We start from the raw sequence: 16290 nt of genomic DNA, 5'->3' as shown, positions 1-16290 counted from the left end.
ATAGAATCTAGTTCTCCAGGGCAGCATACACCTGCCTTAGCCATGAGAAAGTTCTCCTCTTGCAGTCCTCTGCCTTATTTGCTTACGTGCCTTCCAAATTCTGTAACAAAGGAAATAGGAGTCCTACAGGCAAGTTTCCTTTGCTGTACAACCCTGATTCATCCCTAGAGCAAACCTATGCTGCACGCTGAATAGGGCAGGGGTCCTTGAGGGGAAAAAATGTGGTCATGTAACTAAAGACTGTATCATAATATATATATATTTTTTTCTCACAAGGGGGCCAAATTAAGGTTGCGTGGACAACCTAATTAATTCTGGCATTTCCTAACTTTTGAGTTCTTGACTTTTCTTTTTTAATAACCTAGGAAATTACATTTTTGAAAACACCCTACATTAAAAAGATTAACAAGCTTATAAACTGAAAAGACAAATTCCATTGTATGGTATTCTGTTGACACCCACCTGGTTCATCATCAGGGTTGAGACGTTTAGATCCAACATACTGACTTCTGCCATTTGAGCTAATGGAGAAACTGATGACAGTAGTAGGTTTTTATCCGCTGTGGACCAGCAGTAGAGGGGGAATGGGATACTTTGCCAGTGGATTTCACAGATATTTACTGACCGCACAGAAGTGGTGAGACTTGGGAATCAAGGGTTCCATTCCAGGCTCTGGAGAGGTGAATATTCTCTAGTGGGCACAAACTCTTCTGCCTGTTTCCCCACAGGCTTGACCCTTCTGCCCTGTCCCCTAACAACCTGTTGTCCCCCCCTCCCTGTCCCTCCAGTCTTGTGCCTAGCCTCCTTGCCCAGCCATTCTGAGTCTGTCGGCCTGTCTGTCCCCCTAGCTCCTTGTCCAGTCTGTCACTGGCCTCTTTGTCCAGTCTCTTTCCGTCCCCTGCCGCATTGTGTCTGTCTGTCTCTTTACCACCCTGTCTTCGTCCCTACATCTTCCTTTTTAGCCATCCAGTCTCCTCATCCAGTCTCTTTCCATCCCTCCCCATTTCCCACCTCTGCTCCCACTCCACCTTCTTGTCCAGCCAATTCTAGTTTCCCTTTACCCCCCCTAGACTCCCAGTTTTGTTCAGTCATTGTCCGCCACCCCCTTCCTTGTCCCAGGTTACTCCCCTGGGGTCAACTCTTCTCCCGTCTATTTTTGAATCAGGCAGCTTCCTTCTACATGCTGCTTGGATGCTGGCAGGGGTATAATTGAGATAAAAGGGGAGAGAGCTTCCCCCCTTTCCATTCTGGTACCTGGCCCCAGCCTGGGTGCTGCCTGCAGGAGCCAAGAGCTGCAATTTCAGGGGAAGGCCTGCTTAGCCTCTGTGTGAAGCATTCCTAGTGTGGGCGGTCTTCAGAGTAGCTGTGAAACTAGAGCTAATATCTAGTGAGTATGGATGAACTGTTTTTTGTTGTTGTTTTTTGTCCCCTGCCCTTCCCAATAGCTTGTAATTTAGCCAAATTTGGCTGGATTTTTATGGGAGCAGCACAAGATACATCTACTCCTTGAAGGAATCCTGCACCAAAAAATAAAAAATTCTGTGCAGAACATTTTCAAAATCTGCAAAATTCTGCATATTTTATTTGCAAAATAACAATATTATCACGCCACTTTCAATTATTTTGGTAATTTATTTCAAAATACCTGTCAACAAGTATGTCTATAAGAAAACAGACAGCAAAATAGATTCCGGAAATTTTTTTGACAAATAAATTCCTTACCGGACATGTTAATACAGAACTTTGAGTAATAATTCATTTAAACTATAATATAGAAACATATTTCCTGAACCCCTCACAAGCAGTTCAATGGCTTGGAGTCGGGGTAACTGAGTTGCTGAGGGAGAGGGAAGTAATTTCTGGGAGTGAACCTGGAGGGATTGCTGGCTGGGTGTGGGTGGGAGAAGTATGGAAAAGGTTTTTCTGTGGGGGAAGGGAAGGAGGGATTGTCAGGGAGTATGGGAGCCTCCCCATGCAGATCCTGGCTGGGAGAGGCTAGGGGTCAGTCAGTCAGGCACATCTTCCCTCACCCCGTGTGTCCCTGCATCCCCTCCTTTGCCCCTGTGTGCACCCCCCCTCCCATTCAGCCCTTGCTCCGGTCTGTCTCCCCACTAGCCCTTCTGAACCCCTGTTTGGCCCGGTCTGTCTCTCCCTTCCCCCCCGCTCTCCCAATCCGATGCCTCCTTGCCCTTGAGGTATGCAACCTCTTCTCACTCTCCCTATTGGTTGCTGACTGCTACAGCCAATGAGCTATCTGCCTCTGTTCTGGTGCCCCAGATGGGCAAAAAGCATAACTGTAGAGCCTCTCTGGCAGAATGTGTTTTCTGCAATCTTTTTTTGTGTTTCACTCGATCTTCTCAGAGAAAAAGTTGCCAGAATTTTTTAACATGGCAAAACAAGATATTTTTCCCCAGCCTCATTTTTGGAAATGGCTGAATTGTTCTTAGCCAACATTTTCCAAACTAATTCAGCAAGAGGAAGACATGGAAAAATTCCACCCCGGTGGTTAGTTTCATGAAGTTATAAGTAACTGAAAATAGGGGCTTAGAATGAGAAATTTTGGACAACTTTTAATAGGTGGTGCAATCTGGCCTTTAATAACATGGCTAGATCTGGTCTGTAGACTGTAGTTTGCTTCGTGATTCATTTTACATTTCTGCTTCGTACTGGGGAAAATCCAGATGCTGAAAGGTTTTTGATCCAGGTCATTATCATTGCTTTCATTCATTTTTAGTAGTATGTAGAAGCTAATGTGAATGTATTGGAAGATTTTGAAAAATATGGTAATAGCTTCTAGAAGTATTGGTGAAACTGGGCTTGAGTATAATTCATCAGTAACTTTTGCAAGTACTTTCATAACTTTCTAATGTTGTTTTGTGATCTTTAATCTTAGAGACTTCAAATAATCCCTCCATAAATTATCAAAGCTTGTATTTTCCAGGAAGGAAATAACTGTTGCCTATATATATATATATATAATAAATATTGTTGTGTCAGTGCTTGTATAGAGTTATCGCTCAGATACATGTTTGTAAATTAACAATGGCTTGTAGAAAAAAATAAAGATTTACTGAATATTAGTATTGCAAGCTTATTAAATGAGCTTTGTTCTTGAGATATTTAGAATTTTGAAACCATACTTCTATCTCTTTAAAGTTCTATATTCAGAAACCTTGTATTTGTGTGGAAGACTTGCTTTACTGCAACTACTTCATATAGCCAGTTACTGTATAGTGGAGATTTGACTACTAGCATATGAATGCCCCTGTAGTGAAATTGGGTGGTGTGTGTACTCATTGTTGTCTTTTATGTTTAAATTTTAAAGTAATCTTGCATCATCATATTTAAGACACCCAAGCATCATCTTTCCCCAACCCACGCTGCTTCATTTCCAAGAATAGACTGATTTTTTTTTTTTTTTTTTTTTAAATACTAGCTTCAGGGTCTTTGCTAACCTTTGCTTGTTTAATGAATTAAAAAAACCATATTTATGTAAAGATTGAGTAGTCATTGAGGGGCACAGAAGGAGAAAATTTCGAAACCTTCCTCCAGTGTTCTCAGTTGCTGTTTTACTTGGGGTACTACATTTTTAGTCGGTATTCAGGAGTGCAAGTACGCCAAAAGAAGTTGCTGAAGGGGAAACAGTAAATGTAATAATTGGATTTGAATAAAAGCATATGGTAGTTGCACAAAACTTATTCAGAATTAATTCAGATTGTCTTGGATACCTTCAAGTAGAGTGAAACTGGCTAAAGAATGCTAAGCCAAATATTATAGTAAACATCATAACATGGAGTTAATAAGATATGGCTAGCAGAGTATGAGTCCAGTTGTTTATATTTTCATTAATGACCAAGAAGAGGGAGTAAACCGTATATTGCAAGTGAATATGCATCAAGTTGAAAGAGTTAATACTTGTGAGGATATCAAACAACAGAGAAAACTAGAGATTAGACATATGGACAGAATATAATTCACTGTGGCGGGGCGGAAACTGCGAATCTAATGAAACCTGGGAAATATAATCCAAAAACTGAAAAGTAGTAATATCCAAGTTTGAGGGGGGTGATGGACAGCAGACTAGACAAAAAGGTGCCAGTATTATGACACAACAAAAAAAAATATGGGCTGCGTATACATAGGCAATCTATTAAATGAGGAGGTTAAAGTCCCTCAATACATTTGTGCAGGTCTGGTATAAATATTACTTGGAGATACTTCATTACCAGAAATATACTGACAAATTAGGAGGAATTGAGAGGAGAACTAAAAAAATGAGTGAGTGGCTGAAGAGAATATCAAGTTAAACATGCGTGGCTTGTTTAGAGGCCAGCATCAGTTAAATTCTGCAGAAGTGGTGTCGACCCTGAAATCAGCAGCAATACTGAGGTAACTAAAGGTGCTGAAGTGGAGGGTGGTGAGTGCCATCACAGTAACGGTGGCACTGAAAGCAGGAGTACCAAAGAAGTTCCTGGTGCCAAGGAGGTAATTTGTGCTGAGCCTGACACTGGCCCCACTTCCACTTACTGAAGAAGGGAAATATTGGGGTTTGCTGCCAACAGACCCACAGGGTCAGCGGCCCACCCAGCCAGCAAGGTCATAATGACGCAGCCCTGGCAGAGTCCTGGATTAAGGGAGGGGCCGGGACAGAAAGGCAGAGGAGGTCAGTTGCTTCCTGATGTGCTACCAGCCCAGAAATAGCTGGTGTTGGCATTGCCCTTGTTGGTACTGGACTCAACAGTCACGCCGAGGCCAGAACTGGAGTCAATGGTATGGGGTCCCTTCCCTGGCCTCTCTGGATTGTATTGGGGAGCAGTTGATGGGACCTGCTCCATCCTGTGTGCCAACATTCACACCGTGCTGGTCCACACTTCTTCTGGAGGAGGCAGACAGGTCCCCACAGGACCTGGAGTGGCCACAATGTGAAGTGGCTGCACACTTGGAACCTGAGGGCAACCTCCGATCCAACGTGGGCCTTGGTGCTGCAGCAGGCCACGTGGGCCGTTCAAGCAGATGCTCCTTTAGAGAAAGATCCCTTGCCACTGAGTCTGTGTCATGAACAATTTGCAAATCAAACACCGCTCCTTGATGCTGACTTTGCCTAAGCACAGCAAGCACCACGTGGGGATCGTTGTTGGGGATCTTTCCCCTTGCAATAGACAATGTTTAAACCCTGTCTTCTCCAAGATTGTTGGAGCAAGATTCTTAAAAGGGCATCATCTCCATCCTACAGTCCAAGTGTCTGTTCCTCTGTGGGACCTTAACGCAGTCCTAGCTGCTTTAATGGGAACTCCATTTGAGCCCTGGGCATCGTGTCCCTTTCAGCTTTTGTGTCAGAAAACTGCATTCCTAGTAGTGATAATGTCCACAAGAAGAGTGAGAGAGTTGCAGGTTCTGATGACAGAGCCAACTTATACACAATCCTCCAAGGACAAAGTTACTTTATGAGCACACCCCAAATTTTTTATCTAAAGTGGTTTCTCAAGTTTCATTTGTACCAGACAGTATATTTACCTGCGTTCTTTTCTAAGTCACATTAATCTTTGAAGGAGGAGCATCATCACCTGTTGTCCAATGTCTGAAGACCTCTAGCCTTCTATCTGGACAGGACTAGACTGTTTTGTGTTTTGCCTTGTCTCTTTGTCATATGCAGATCATATGAAAGGTCAAGCAGTCTTTTCATAGACAGTCTGTAAATGGATAACATCCTGTATCAAAGCTTCATATGAAGTATTTTCAGCTGTGTCTCCTCAGCTTTTGTAGAATGTGAGCTTCTTCTACGAGAGCACAAGCAAGGTCAATAGCATTCCTCAGTGACGCTTCAATATTGGATATTTGCAAGGTTGCTATGTGGTCATCCATACGTACATTTATAAACGCATTCCACATCTTCCGGGGTGGATGGAGTTTTGGTACAGTGATCCTGCAATCCTTGTTTAGGTAGACTCTGAGCCCGCCTTCTGGGGTGGGTACTGCTTGTGAGTCATGTAAGTGGATTACATGGCTGCATCTACTCGAAGAAGAAACAGTTAATTACTGTAACTGTGGTTCTTCAAGATGTGATGCAGACATATATTCCATGACCCCCACCCTCTGTCCTCTTTGCATTGAAATCTAGTCTCTGGGGGGCAGGATAGCGGAGTTTTTTTTTACTGGCAGCACTGAAAGATTCAGACAACTTCTGGCAATGTTTTTCTGCGTGCCCTCCTAAACTGGCTTCTTGAACAGAAGAGCATCTCTAGTTTGCTAGTGACAGCTACAAATCATTCTAACTTCATGCTTATGGTTAACATAACTTACAATATATAATTACACTGCTTTGCAATATCTGAATATTTTTGAATATGGTGCATCTTACAGATGTTAACATATAACTGTCTTTTGGTGATAAAAAAATCTGTGGCTATTTCAAACATTTTTAATTTAAAAAATGGGTAACTACTAACATACACTTTTTTTTCTTCTTCTTGATGATGTAGTTCTATAAAAGGTTCTGGATTTCTACCTGAGGTGACTATAAGCCATTTGAATTTGTGACATACCTATTTTACTTGTGTCCTTAATCAATTCACCTAAAAGAAAAAAAATCTGCATTCTTCAGATGAGAGAAGAGTAACAAATTGCTCCTTAAACAGAACATTAAAATTACATGAAATTCAATGCCTTGTTTGTTCCCGTGGAACTACATTTAAAAAAAAAAAAGTCAATAAGGCTTCAAAATAAACTATGCAAGATGTATCAAATTGGCCATTAGAAGCCTTTCATCAGTTTCGATAAGTGCCTCCTGTGGGCATTCAATCCCATTCAGTCAGATCTCAAGTGGCTTCTTAGGCAGGGATTATCAGCCTTGTACCAGGTAATTTGCAGACTGACTCTTGTATCATTTCCTTTAATTCATAAAACAGTACAAGATAGCTATTTCACTTTATGGATAGTCTTTGTCAAAGTTTACTGTTGAGCAATCCCAGTAGTTCCTCTGTGGTGGTGGAAAGAATTATGAGAAGAGGATTACTTGTTGCCTTACTGTCAGTTGGTGGTCTTACAACATTATACACTCACCAGTTGAAAGGACTCTTTGTTGTGCTATTTTATGCATGTGAGAAAATACACAGCTTGGTTAACTGTGTGCTAAGAAAACTTGTTTATATATAGCAGTCATGTAGATGGTACTAAAACATTAGCTTAGTTGCTTTCTTTTCATGATAAACAGGACCAATCCTATGCAAACTCTGAATTAGTCGATGGCTGCTAGGAGAATTATTTACAGGTAAGCAACAGATGGTCTGCCTCCTTGGGACTTGGAGTTCTGCTTTGTTGATGCAGTCTGTTTCTGCCCAGTGGAAATTGCCAGCATGAAAGAGTTTAGATTTAAAGTTTCACAAGATTTCTTTTAAATTTTTTTTTTGCAAGATGGAAATAGGAAACACATTCTATTCTTTCATAAATGTTGACACTTAAACTCTAGAATATTACCATCAGTTGTTGTATGACTCACTTATTCTCAAAAATCAAACTACTATCTTACTTGCTTTACCTCTTTTCTTTCTGCCCACTGTTCTAGGTTTTACACCCGTTGGAAAGAGTGGGAGTCATGGTACTCCCAAAGCTTCGGTTTACATTTCTCACTGCGAGAGGAACAGTGGCAGGAAGATTGGGCGTTTATACTCTCTCTTGCTAGTCAGGTAGGACTTTTTTTTTTTTTTTTAAATCTTACTGTAGGAAGGGATGTAAAGTCCTTCTGAAGAGTAGTTTCATAAACTTGCATTGTTCTTGCTTCAGCCCAGAGTTTCTGGTTATTAAGGAAAACATCAACCATTTTTCTTATACCAGAAATCGCAAAGTGTTAAGGTCTTCTCCACAAGAATAAACTGCGAAATTGTATTTGAAATTTGAATTTCATAGTTTCTGAGTTTACTGGTAGCATCAACAGTTTTGCTGAAAGGTTATTTTTCTTATCCGGTAGGCTGAAGCTTGTAAGAGATGGGGCACCAGTTTCTGTTCTGTTTAATGCCCTGCCTCCTTCCCCATACACCTTACATAATCTTAGAGAATGAACATTTCTTCAGACTTTTTGTGAGCTTGAACCACTAAAGCACTGGCAAACTGTTAAGAGATTGTTTTGTAATCTAGTGTACATATGCCAAGTGGATTTTTAAACCTTTATAACTTTGGTAAAATAAACCATATTTTCAGACTCTCTAAATGGCATATCTACAACCTAGATGGAAATTTGACAGGGAGATAGTCTCATCTACTGATGTGTTAGAACAGCTAAAATTTACATTTTTCCCCATTATTGAAAAAGGAGTATTTGTTTTTACTTTTCTCAAATGTATGAGCTTTTTGGGCTGAAACTTTGCATAAAACTTCACACATGAACACAGAACAAGCCTGTTGTGTTTAAAAAACAAAAACAAAAAAACCCCAGAAAATCAGAGAGAAAATAATAAGCAACTGAAAATGACCTATTAAAAAAGAATGCTTGTGCAACCTCAGTTATAGGTGCATTCTCCCTGTAATATTTAAATACTGTGTTACAAAATATGTTGGTCAATCACTTGAGTATTCTAACTTCAGGTAGGTAAACTTTTTGCAAGTGAAACGTTCCAGACAAATGTTTGATTATGGAAATCTAAATGACAGCCATGACTTCAACAAAATTTTAGTTGGATGAAAATCTGGTTTTATGGAACTTATACAGAAGCTGCTTTGTCAATCAAGTTAAACAGAAGTAAATGTTAGATCAAAGTTCTGTTTCAAGTATTGTCTGTCTTTTTTTGGTATAGCCTGGAGCAAGTTTGGAGCAGACCCACATTTTTGTACTTGCACATATTCTTAGAAGACCAATTATAGTTTATGGAGTAAAGTATTATAAGAGTTTCCGGGGAGAAACTTTAGGATATACCCGTTTTCAAGGTAAGCCTCGACGCCTAATTATAATTTGTACTTCTTTAAAAATGGCTTTTAAAGGAGGCTGAAAGCAGCTTGATATAAGATTCTAGTGGAAGGGAGTTGGAGTGACTTTATACAAAAGTAGCTGTTAGTTTAAGCCTCTGATTCTTATAAAACTGTGTGTTCAACCAGTGCTTTAACTCCTTGATAGGGAGGGTGATTATCGAAGTACAAGACTTGCTGGGAGCAGACATGTTGGGATTAATGTTTTAAATGCCACTTAATACATTCTTTATAGACTTGTTAATTGCATCCAATTCATTGAGGATCACTATTACATTCTTAGAAGCCAGGAGAAATGTGTAGAATAATGAGGGTGGTGCTGCACTATTATAAAAAGTGATTTTCAGGGGTGCAGCTTACCCCCATTTCAAACAGAAAATCAGTCTGCGTTTTATTTAGTCAATATTACTGTTGTAATACGTAAAGTCACAATATGGTTATGTGAGAAACAATAGCAGTGCTTCACTAAAAGCTGGATTAGTGGAACTCTGCAGAGTCTTAGGTAATGGAAAACCACTTATAGAAGATCCTTGCCTGAAGTACAAAACACAAAGATTTAAAAAATATTAAGTAATTCATAAATGGTAAGGAATACATTAATTTCATAATGAAATACTATGAACCATAATTATATAGGCTAGGTTATTTCTAAATGATTGGTTTCCCCTTTAGATTAAGCAAGTACAGAGCTCATCTCGTTAGCATTTTCATACTTTGTGCATCATCAGGAAAACTTGACTCCAAATGGTATGGGGTTAATAGAAAGTCTGAGGGCTAGGAACTTCAATGAACATTCCTAGTTCTGAACTGGGGTCCTTAGTAAAATTCAAATAGTCTTGTCATGATTAAGTTTATTTTTAAAATGGGTGCAATTGCCATGGCATTTTTCTGCTTTTCCAGCTCCTTTTAGGGAGAGGAGTACCTTTTTAAAAATTGCAATACGTTAAGAAACTATTAAAGATGTTTTCTAACCTGTGGCTTAATGGAAGGGCCAACAGAAATCTCTAGAAATTTTTGTCATATTCTGTTCTCGGGTCTACAGATGTTTGTGTTTGTTTACTGGAAAGAGCAGTCACACAACCTGTTTCAACTATACCTTCATCTTTGGTACGTGTGTTGTAATATTATTCTGCGTTCAGCATTTAGCACAATGGGATTCTGATCCATGATTAGGGCTTCTAGGCATTATTGCAATACAAATAATAAATAATTAGAATCCCTAGCTCCATGTTTACCATGTTAGAAGTTATGCTAATTCAGTTTATAACTAAACTGATGTATTTGTATTTTACATGCACTGAGAGAGTTTGTTCAGAGCCTTTTATAAATTGGAGGTATTGGTGGGAGGGATCATCATTCAAATAATAGTCTCACAACGAAGTGGGAGACCTAAACTGAACTCTGGACTCCCACTTTTACTCCCCAGGCTTATAAAAGCTAGGAGTTACAAAGGTATCTGCTGGGTAGCCTTGAGGACTAAGCGGCATGCCTTGTCACTCCACAGCGCACCCTCTCAGGTGATTTGCACAGCAGCTTATAGGAACAGTTAAAGGAGTCATCCTCTGGGCTAGAGGTAAGATGCCATATTAAGGTAGCTAGAGAAGATGAAAGGGGGTAATACAAAAATAATAAGGTTGGAATAGAAGAGGAAATGGTAGTGTTTCTGGTTTTTTGCCATTCTTGATCAAATATTGAACCATAAAGTTGGCATCTTGCCTTCAGCAGTAGCCAATTGTTTTGCCAAGTACTTAACCAACTGTATTCTGTACCGAGTTTGAGGTAAAGAGGGAGATTCCTCCTTGGCCCCATGCCTATATCTTACATTCTGAAGCATGAAATTAGATGACCAATCTTTTTGTATGAATAACTACAAAAGATATTTCTGGTCATCGTACAATCTGTTTCTAACCATCTGTAGCAATGAATTCCACAGACTCTCTCTCATTATGTGTGATTGAGCTCTTGTTTATGTAGTATGAGGTGATAAAATAGATGCTGACCAGTTTTAAAAAAACTTTTTTTTTTTTTAAACTGAACTTGTAATTGTGTATTCCTCGATCAATTTCCTGTCTTTCTTGCACGGCTTTCTGGGTAAAGAAGAGCCCAGCCATTGTAGAATGAATGTAAATATGTTGTTTTGTTTAACTGTCTCTAGTTCAGTGTTAGACTCGCATCTGTGTATGTCCAGAGGTTTACGTTCAACTTTGCCTAGATGCTAACGTATAAATATTTCAGTGATTTGGAAATGAACACTTAAGTGAGGGTGAATGGAGATGAAGTGCATGTATATAATGTCTTTTGTTACTGCTTCTCTACTAAGCTTAGCAGTTTCCATCAAGACAAACAACACACAGATAGTTTCATAGAATATCAGGGTTGGAAGAGACCTCAGGCGGTCATCTAGACCAACCCCCTGCTCAAAGCAGGACCAATCCCCAACCAAATCATCCCAGCCAGGGCTTTGTCAAGCCTAACCTTAAAAACCTCTAAGGAAGGCAATTCCACCACCTCCCTAGGTAACCCATTCCAGTGCTTCACCACCCTCCTAGTGAAATAGTTGTTCCTAATATCCAACCTAAACCTCCCCCACTGCAACTTGAGACCATTACTCCTTGTTCTGTCATCTGCTACCACTGAGAACAGTCTAGATCCATCCTCTTTGGAACCCCTTTTCAGGTAGTTGAAAGCAGCTATCAAATCCCACCCCCCCATTCTTCTCTTCTGCAGAGTGACTAATCCCAGTTCCCTCAGCCTCTCCTCATAAATGATGTGCTCCAGCCCTGTAATAATTTTTGTTGCCCTCCACTAGACTCTTTCCGATTTTTCCATCCTTCTTATAGTGTGGGACCCAAAACTGAACACAGTACTCCAGATGAGGCCTCACCAATGCCGAATAGAGGGGAATGATCATGTTCCTCACTCTGCTGGCAGTGCTCCTACTTTTACAGCCCAAAATGCTGTTAGCCTTTTTGGCAACAAGGGCACACTGTCCAGCTTCAAAAATTCCCTTTGTTGTACAAGAGATTGAACAGAGAAAATTCCGTTTTACAATTAAAAATACCCAATCCGTAGAAGGCAGTAAATATTGAAATGTTGAGGGACTCCAAGATTGCAGAATTACACTTTGCATTTACCACTTTCTAGTGACTTTCACATAACCTGTGAGCTAGTTGTCTCTGGTTTTGGACAGCTTTACAAAACTTCACTCACCCATTAAAAAGATCTCTTGTCCCAGGTAAGTTAAGTATGTTTATTTGTTTCCATTATGCCTTGAAAATATTTTGTGCCTTGGCTAGTAAAGTTTCATTGCAATTTTACCAAGTTGGTTTAGGGGGAGGAGGAGGAGAGTGTGAATAGAGGAGGAAAGAGGTGAGTGAGCTAGAAGTGCCAGCCAAAACTAATGCTTTAATATAGACTTGTAGTGCCTTCCATATGAGGATCTCAAGGCCGCTTGCATACGTTGGTATCTACCTTTTACAGACAGGAAACTGAGGCAGATATGCTGTGACTTGTCCAGGATCACAGCAGTTTGAGAGTTGTCTATAATAGGATCCAAATCTTCTGACTTTCTCTTGGTCTATCCACAGGACAGCACTGTTATCACTCCAATAACAGCCAATTGATTCCCAAAAGTGTAACGGACCTTTTAGTATTTTGGTTAAATATTAAAAATGTCATTGAGGATACCATTTACTGAATGTAAATACCACACCAGGGTGTGTACACTTCAAGACATAACCATGACATTTTTGAAAATAAGGTAGCATTCTGAAGTTTAGTTCTCATGTGTTCTTGAGACTTAAGTCCTGGATTTGATGGCTTCCAGCATAGATATAGTTCTTAAAGTCTTGCATCCTTTGTTTTCTGTAACTTATCTTGCTGATTACTCTGAGACTGTCCAAAATCAACCAGTGTCTTTTACAAACTCATTATTTAGCTGATAATCAGATCCTTTTTATATATCTTAATGCTCACAGTTCTTTCTAAGAGCATTTATGTGAATGTTATGTGGTTTCCTGGTTTAAAAAAAAAGAAGAAAAACAATGGTGCTCTTATTCTCAGTAAACTCATCCACTATTTGGAGATGCTGAAACTGAGATAAGCGTCCCTCAGTCACTACGTGAGTTTGGTATGTGGGAAAACATGTTCATCAGTTTACAGATAACTGTTTTTAAACATTTAAGAGAAAATTAGTTTGAGCTGAATATTTCTTGTAAACCATGTATTCTTCTTGGAGTGCTTGCTCATGTTGATTCCAAGTAGGTGTGTGTGTGTTTGGAAGGTTTTTCCCCTAGCGGTACCCATCTTGTTAGCTGTGGAGCCTCCTGGAGTTGCACGTTCATGGTGGTGTATAAAGGTCTCTGCCAGCCTGCCGCCTCTTCAGTTCATTCTTGCCACCAGTGACAGTCATTGGAGCTGCGTCTCTCTCTTGCCTAGTGATGGGACTTTTGATTATCCTGTAAATAATTCATTAGTTAGTATTAATCTTAGTAGTTAGATAAAAGTGGGGGGGTTACCCCCTCCAACCACAATTCCCTTCCCTGTTGGGGTTCGGGACCAAGGGTTTAAGCCATGTGGGACCTGCCACAGTCCCATGCCAATGGGTGACCCCCACGACTTCTGCCGTAAATGTCTCGGGGAGGCACATCAGACAGATTGCTGCAAGATCTGTAAAAGGTTCTGCCCAAGAACAAAGAAGGAAATGGACTTCAGGCTCAAACAACTCCTTATGGAGACAGCCCTCCATCCCCAGCCGGCTCTGGGCCAACAGGACTTGGCACTGAGCACCTCTCTGTGGAGCGCTCCAGCCTCCATTAGAGACTTCCTAGAGGAAGGATGCTAGGCATAGAGACCCTTGGCACAGAAACTCCCTGTCGCCTAAGCCCACAGAGGCAACACGGCACTGCTTGCGCTCACTGGTGCTGCATAAGTGGCACAAGAGGACAGAGAGTGCTTGCCCATGGTGAGAGCAGCCGGGTTTGACAATGCCACCTGTGTGTGTCCTGCACAGGGGCACCCAGTGCCGGTCTCGCAAGAGCTGGCACTGTTGACTTCAGGGCTGCAAAGGGGTCCATCGAGTCCGGTATTATTGGATTCTCTTGCTTACAGAGTGCCAGGTGGAGGAGCTGGAGCTCTCTCTCCCCCTCCCCAGACACATTCGAGGCAGCCAGGGACTTGATTGCCTTGACGGCTCCGCAGTTGTCCGCCAGCCGAGACAGATCTCCAGCACTGGAAAGTGTGGCGCCGTCTAGAGGCAAGCCCACGATGACGGGGCACCGCTCGCCTTCTCCGCAGCACCATTCCCTGGCACCACCCTGCTCGGCACCGGTGTGGTCTCCATGCTCAAGGTCCCCGTCACTGGACTTGGAGGTGGAGTTCTACTATTCCAGGCGCAGTTGGCACCGATTTGAGTGGCACCGCTACAGGCAGGAGGCTGGGATGGTGCCGTGGCATGTGCAGTGGCAGGGGCCCACGCAGTGGCCTTTGTGGACCCCTTGGGCATATCATCAGGTCTAGGGCATGTACTCCCAGGGCTCCCAGTTCATAATTTCAGGAGGCCGTGCCTCTTTACCACTTTGGGACTTTCCCCCTCCTCCTGGCACCGAGATGGCTTCGGTCCATGGTGCAGAGCCCCGTCCACGTCCTGGCTCCACCACTGGCACCATAGCTACTTTCTGCGCCTAACAGCATGGCACCGAGCAGGATGCATCCAGAGAGCTGGAGGGACATGAGGGCCTGGTACCACCTAGGGCTTCGTTGTCATCCTTGCTGGACGATGCAGTGACAGGGTCTTCGTCCTCTGGGCTGCACTCCATTGATGGTAGTGTGCACCAAAAACTCTTGCGCAGGGTGGCCCATAACATGGGGCTACAGGCCGAGGAGGTGGTAGAGTCTGAGGACCCCATGGTGGATGTATTAACCCCTGAAGAAACATCCGGGGTGGTATTGCCACCCATTAAAATGATCCAAGTCACAACGAAAATCTTGTGGCAGACTCCTCTCTCCATTTCCCCTGTAGCTAAGGGGGTGGAGAGGAAGTATTTCCTCCCCTTTAAGGGCTACAAATACTTACTTATTCATCCACAGCCGGGTTCACTGGTCATAGCGGCAGCGAATGAAAGAGAGATGGGCAGCAGGGCCCAACTCCAAAATCCAAGGACTTGGAGAAGCTGGACCTGTTCGGCAAGAAGGTGTACTCCACTGGGGGGCTCCAGCTTCGGATTGCTAACCAGCAAGCAATCCTCAGTAGATCCCATTTCAATTTATGGGACTCCATGTTGAAATTTAAGGAGTTGGTCCTGTCAGACTCCAGAGCAGAGTTTACTGCCATAGTAGAAGAGGACAAGGCAGTGGCATGGACCTCTTTACCGGCCTCACTGGACACAGCCGACTCGGACGCACAGACCATGTCCTCTGCCATAGCCATGGGGAGGAGCTCATGGCTCCAGGTATCGGACTTCCACCAGAGGTCCAACAGACAATTCAGGACTTGCCCTTTGACAGCATGGGGTTGTTGTTGGAGCAGACAGACTCCAAGCTCTATAGCCTAAAGGATTCATAAGCAACATTGAAATCATTGGGCTTGCATAGCCTCGCCACCCAGCAGAGACACTTTAAGCCCCAACCTCCTCCATGCTTCTACCCTCCCGAGCCTAGGCAGGACATCTCCAGGAAGAGGGGCAGGAGTAGCAGGCATAAGCCTCCCCATCCGTTGCCCAGTCAAGGCCAGAGCTGGGCGAGGCAGTCATAGAATCATAGAGTATCAGAGTTGGAAGGGACCTCAGGAGGTCATCTAGTCCAACCCCCTGCTCAAAGCAGGACCAATCCCCAATTAAATCATCCTAGCCAGGGCTTTGTCAAGCCTGACCTTAAAAACTTCTAAGGAAGGAGATTCTACCACCTCCCTAGGTAACGCATTCTAGTGTTTCACCACCCTCCTAGTGAAGAAGTTTTTCCTAATATCCAACCTAAACCTCCCCGACTGCAACTTGAGACCATTACTCCTTGTCCTGTCCTCTTCTACCACTGAGAATAGTCTAGAACCATCCTCTCTGGAACCACCTCTCAGGTAGTTGAAAGCAGCTATCAAATCCCCCCTCATTCTTCTCTTCCGCAGACTAAACAATCCCAGTTCCCTCAGCCTCTCCTCATAAGTCATGTGTTCCAGACCCCTAATCATTTTTGTTGCCCTTCGCTGGACTCTCTGTGATTTATCCACATCCTTCTTGTAGTGTGGGGCCCAAAACTGGACGCAGTACTCCAGATGAGGCCTCACCAATGTCGAATAGAGGGGGACGATCACGTCCCTCGATCTGCTCGCTATGCTCCTACTTA

The 16290-nt window shown here is 42.4% G+C and overlaps 1 protein-coding gene across 6 annotated transcripts in view; it reads left to right on the top strand.

The window, feature by feature from the left end:
* Positions 1 to 16290, top strand: part of ZRANB1 (zinc finger RANBP2-type containing 1) — an 83400-nt gene that overhangs the window by 50711 nt on the left and 16399 nt on the right. For all 6 annotated transcript variants that reach the window (XM_073354110.1, XM_073354109.1, XM_073354108.1 and 3 more), the window contains 2 exons: positions 7562 to 7682; positions 8787 to 8916. In XM_073354110.1, coding sequence (XP_073210211.1) covers positions 7562 to 7682; positions 8787 to 8916 — 251 coding nt within the window. The remainder of the gene's footprint in view (positions 1 to 7561; positions 7683 to 8786; positions 8917 to 16290) is intronic.

The sequence above is a fragment of the Lepidochelys kempii genome, chromosome 7 (genome assembly GCF_965140265.1).
Source record: "Lepidochelys kempii isolate rLepKem1 chromosome 7, rLepKem1.hap2, whole genome shotgun sequence".
NCBI classification, from domain to species: domain Eukaryota; kingdom Metazoa; phylum Chordata; order Testudines; family Cheloniidae; genus Lepidochelys; species Lepidochelys kempii.
Note: the sequence above shows the minus strand (reverse complement) of the source record. Positions and strands in the feature narration are given on the sequence as shown.